This window comes from Pteropus alecto, unplaced genomic scaffold, assembly GCF_000325575.1.
Source record: "Pteropus alecto unplaced genomic scaffold, ASM32557v1 scaffold24, whole genome shotgun sequence".
Lineage (NCBI taxonomy): Eukaryota > Metazoa > Chordata > Mammalia > Chiroptera > Pteropodidae > Pteropus > Pteropus alecto.
The window spans coordinates 1,932,433-1,937,668 of record NW_006439192.1 but is presented as its reverse complement, the minus strand read 5'-3'; the positions used below and the strand labels follow the sequence as shown (position 1 = coordinate 1,937,668).

The following is a 5,236-nucleotide window of genomic DNA, read 5'->3' as shown; positions in this document are numbered from 1 at the left end:
ATGTGGCTCCTGAGGCGGTTGGTTCATTCTGGCTTCATGCTCACGCTGGTCTCTGACTAAACTCTTCCTTTCCACCTAGCCAAATCCTCCAAGCCAACTCCAGCCAGGCCCGCCTTTTCCATGAAGCTTTACTGTGGGCTTTTCTTATCTGTACCACTCACTCAGACCTTATTCATATATATTTGCTGGCCTGTATTTATAATTCATTTTTCTAGTGTGTGCATCTTCTCTCCTTACTTATAAGCTTCTTAATTTAAGATCAGTGACCATGCCTAACATCTCTCATATGCCCACAGTGCCCTGTACGTGCATGTAACACACATAGTGTTCCTTAATTAATATGGTTTTGAATGAATGAGTGATGATAAAATGGAATTTTGATCCCTCTGTTCTTTGCCTCTAACAAATGCACATCAATTAAAAAATGTGTTAAGTATTCTTACTGTTTCTAAGATAGCAATTTATTTTTAAAAAAACATTAACAACAGAGGATATTCATTCATTCATTCATTCATTCAGACATTAATTCAACACATATTTATTAACTTATTAATGTGTACCAGGTATGTGTTAAGCTCTGGGGAAAAAGAACAGAGCAGACATAATTCCTGGCCTAACGAAGCTGGTAGACTAATAGGTAAAATAAGTGCAAACAGGTACATGATTGCTGTTCAGTGTGGAGACATCAGGGAAAGCACGACCAAAGTACAGAGGTACACAGGAGTGTGGAGTCATGGTGAGGGAAGGGACACAGGGAGAGAAGGCTTCCAGGAGGAGGTCACCCCTGAAGCCAGGACTTCACCAGGAAGACAAAAGGGGAAGAATCTCCCATCAGAGGGAATAGCGTGTGCAGCACCAGAGGCGACCATCCTAGGGGAAGTCAGGGACTTGTATGCAGTTAAACATGCAGGAGAGCCAGGTGCAATGGGGGCATAGAGCTGGCCTGGAGTGGCAGGCGGGAGTTACAGCGTGAAAGTTTACGAGTTAAGGAACTGGCGTTGGCTTTTACAAAGCAATAATCGAAAGAGGATTTTCAGCAAGGGAGAAACACAATCAGGCTGCATGACAGCTGATATTAGTGGTATGGTTTGAATTGTGATCCCTCAAAATGCATATGTTAAAGTCTTAACCTCCAGGACCTCGGAATGTGACCTTATTCAGAAATAGGGTCATTACAGATGTAGTTAGTTAAGATGAAGTCATTACTGTGGGCTCTGTTCCAATATGAATAAAAAGGGAAAATCTGGACACACACACAAAGAGCGAAATGTCATGTGAGATGAGGCAGAGATTGGAGTGATGCATCTACAAGCCAGAGAAAGCCAGAGATTGCCAGCAAAGCACCAGAAGCCAGGGGAGAGGCCTGGAACAGATTCTCCCTCACAGCCCTTAAGGAACCAACGCTGCTGACACTGATCACAGATTTCCAGCCTCCAGAACTGTGAAACAATAACCTTCTGGTTTTTTTGTTTGTTTTTGGTTTTTAGGGGTTTTTTTTTAGAGTCAAAGGAAGTTTATTAGGAAAGGGGTAACACTCCACAGACAGAGCATAGCCTCCTCTCAGAGGCAGAAAGTGAGAGGGCCTAAGAGAGACAAAGACAGTGAGAGAGACAAAGTAAAGAGTACCGAGAGGAAGGCAATGAGAGGGACCTAACCTTCTGTTGTTGAAGACAACCCAGTGCGTGGTACTTTGCTACAGCCGTCCTAGGAAACCAACACAGTTTTTATACTCACTGCATTTTAAAAAGGTCATACCATATTTCCCAACTGAAAACAAGGAAATTCTCAGTAAAAAATTTTCATAACCATCCTTGTTAGTTCCATGCTAATAATCCGGATAATATAAAATCATTACTAATTTAAGAACACTTGTAAATTTAAATACAGGACCTCTGTGGAAAAATGTTGAGAATTTCCTGACTTAATAATATAATTGGTTCGCAGCAATTCGACTTTCACTTATCTGAGGATTTTGACTTTTATATGTACTTTCGAAGATATTATCTCATGTAATAATCCCAACAACTCTAGGAGAGAGGCGTAGAGCTCTCCAAATGAAGAAATGGAGGCACAGAGAGAATAAGAGACATGCTCAAAGTCACACAGCGAATCAGCCGTCAGTGGAGGATTAAATAAGAAATAAACTGTTTTAGTAGAGGATATCTTCACCCAACACACACGCACACATGCGCACGCGCGCGCGCGCGCATACACACACACACGCACACACACACACACACACACACACCAGCTCGGTGCTGTGAATCGTGACCCAAATTACAGATAGCTCTGTAGAACACTCACATGATAATGTGTCAGGGAATAAATTGGCTTCCATGGTTATGTCCTGTGCCAAAATTTTATGACAGAGAACTTCTCACAGAAAACCTCCAGCATGGCCATGAATGGGCCTGGTTTCTGCCTTGCTCTTCTAAATTCACACCCTCTAAATTCACCCCAAAGAATGGAGCAAACTAAGCAAAATAAGCCAGACAGAAAAAGTTGAAAATCACATGATATCACTTATATGTGGGATATAAACCTAAAAGCAGCAAATGAACAGGACAAACAGAGACTCATGGACATGGACAATAGACTAGTGGTTACCAGAGGGTAGAGGGGAGGGGGGACAGAGGAGGTAGATGGGGTAAAAGGGGTCAAATATGTGGTGACAGAAAGAAATCTAACTATGGGAGGTGAACACACATTGTAAATATATATACGCCTTGCTGTTAAAACGTACAGCTGAAACGTACCAGATTTTGTTAAGAAATATCACCATAAAAAAGAAAAAAAAACTTAAAAAAAAAAAAAAAGAATGGAGCAGAGGACCTGGATGAGGTATAGGTTAACACCCAGTGGTCTGACAGCATCAGCTCCAGGAAGACTCAAGATTTCATATTAGAACTGAAGGATGGGCCTTGGCTCTTGCCCCTAATGGACCATAAGAAGAACTGTTTTGTTTTCTTTTTAACCTCAGTCTGGCTGAGGCTCTGAAGACTTTTCCGAGTGCTTGGCTCCTGTCTTTTCTGGAGCCAGGGTAAAATAGACAAGGGTTGACCTAGAGCTACAGTAGACAATGACAGCCCACAGGTCAAATCTGAACTGCTGCCTGTGTTTATAAATAAAGTTTTATTGGAACATGGCCACTAATTTGCATATTAGCCATGGCTGCTTTCCTGCTACAGTGGCAGAGATGAGTCATGACAAGAGACCATGGCCTGCAAAGCCTAAAAACATTTGACCCTTTAGAGAAAATTTTGCTGACCTTGAACAGGAATCAGCAAATTAGGGCTATACGAGTGTCTCCTGTGTGACAGGCATTGGGGTAAATATCATACACACTGGCTTGTTTAGTAGTATTAGGATTTATGTTTCTCAAAAATGGGATCTGCTTCCAGGCTGGCCTGACCTGGAGCCCTGCCTAAAAGATGCTCTTTATGGAAAGGAAGCACATACCTTGGTTTTGGCTTGGATGGGTGCCCCGTGGTCCAGCAGGATCTCTGAGATTCTCACATGCCCATTCCGAGCTGCACAGTGGAGAGGTGTCAATTCATCCTTTAAAAGACAGAGTCACAAAGAGAAAGCCCCAAAGGCACCTATCAGAGGCCGCTGGAGAGAAGGCAGCCCGTCATTCCCGCTTTTTATGCTTCCTTAAGGACCAGCTCGATCCAGCACAGTCTTATTATTGTCTCCTGCTGTACCCTGGCTCCCGATATGGGCTGTTCCAAGAGAGGCCCATCGGTAGCTGGTCACGGAGAGCCCACCACTCTGATGAGGCTCTGGAAGGCAGAACTCCCTCCCCAGGTCTTGCTGTAGAGCTTGCTGGCACTCACCTTGGTCCTTGTTTCTATCTGGGCCCCGCGGTCCAGCAAGAGCCGCACCATGATCACGTTCCCCCTGCGGGAGGCGATGTGCAGTGGCGTGATGCCATTCTGGAGGGGAGGAACAAGCCCAGTCAGGGGGCGGCATCTTTCTCTGGAAAGCAGCCCTCTGTACCCTACTCCCCCATGCCCCATGGCCCCAGCCTGGCAGCGGCAGTAGTACCAGCAGCCATGTTAAGCCTACCGCTAGGATATTTCTCACCTAAGATAGATTTCAAAACCTATAAGGATATGACAGCATTGTGGTTATTCACAGTAACCATCCAAGCCCAGGCCTCCCAGAGTCAACTGAACCGGCTGGAAAGCCAATCCCAGGCCCTCCAGGTTTCCTCCCTTTAGAAGGGGCAAATGGAAACTGAGGGGCATGTGATTAGAAACCCACCAATAGGAGCCTTAACAGACACCAGGGCTGCCTCGCCCACAGACTTCTGTAGTACAGGGGAAATCATGGTGCCACAGGGGTGGCAGGAGCACCTGGATTCTAGACACCCTGGAGCCCCTGGCTAATGTGCAGGGACAGCCGGAGAGCCTTACCTGTGGCGTAAAGTTGACACTGGCTCCCCTGTTGAGGAGTAATTGGGCCACGTTGAGGTTCTCATAGTGAGCTGCGATGTGGAGGGGGGTAAATCCCGTCTGGAGCAAAACAGAGGGGGAACAACTTGTCACGTGCCATGTACTGTCATTTCTATCTCAGAATCAGCCCAGGGATTCTGAAAACGTGGGCAGGGCCAGAGGACCTTATACATAAAGCAGATTTAGACTGATGAGAACGTTTGCTGAAGGGGTCAAGAGATACGCTGTGGCAAGTTACATTCGAAAGCTAGGCTCTGCCTCTGAGTGTCCTACATTCTTTGTTTTGTGGTTCACATGGACAAATCATGGACTAGGATTACCTCCCTCTCTGTAGGGCCGTTCATCTGAATGCTTACTTATGAAGAGATCTGAATTAATGAATGAAAAGTAGAATGGTATCCATAATCTTAATTCTAGGGATTGTTTCAGCCCCCTAGAAGGGTATGATGACTAAACTGGTTGGTCAAAGACAGACCTTTGACCCTCTTAGTGGGTCATCTTTTTTTTGCATAACTTCAGACCATGCCTAACCCAGTCAGCAGTTTTTCAGACTAAACCCAGCGGCCATGGTGTAGACTGAGAATAACTCAGTGCAAATCCATTCCCACTATAAGAAAGAAATGAATAGACTAAATTAATAAAGTGTAGATCAGCAGTGACCCAAAACACAGACAGCGTGTTCACACTGCTAGCCATCCGAGCCCCCTGGGATGAACCCTCCTTGTTCTTATCGCCACATGTGGGGTCACCTCCTTCCTTCCACCAGGGGGCAGCCAGGG

General features: G+C 45.2%; 1 protein-coding gene across 5 annotated transcripts in view; it reads right to left on the bottom strand.

Moving 5' to 3' along the window:
- The window catches only part of ANK1 (ankyrin 1), a 187,965-nt gene that overhangs the window by 60,361 nt on the left and 122,368 nt on the right, over positions 1-5,236 (bottom strand). For all 5 annotated transcript variants that reach the window (XM_025049978.1, XM_025049979.1, XM_025049981.1 and 2 more), the window contains exons 7-9: positions 4,419-4,517; positions 3,837-3,935; positions 3,460-3,558 (exon numbers count right to left, since the gene is read on the bottom strand). In XM_025049978.1, the coding sequence (XP_024905746.1) occupies positions 3,460-3,558; positions 3,837-3,935; positions 4,419-4,517 (297 nt within the window). The remainder of the gene's footprint in view (positions 1-3,459; positions 3,559-3,836; positions 3,936-4,418; positions 4,518-5,236) is intronic.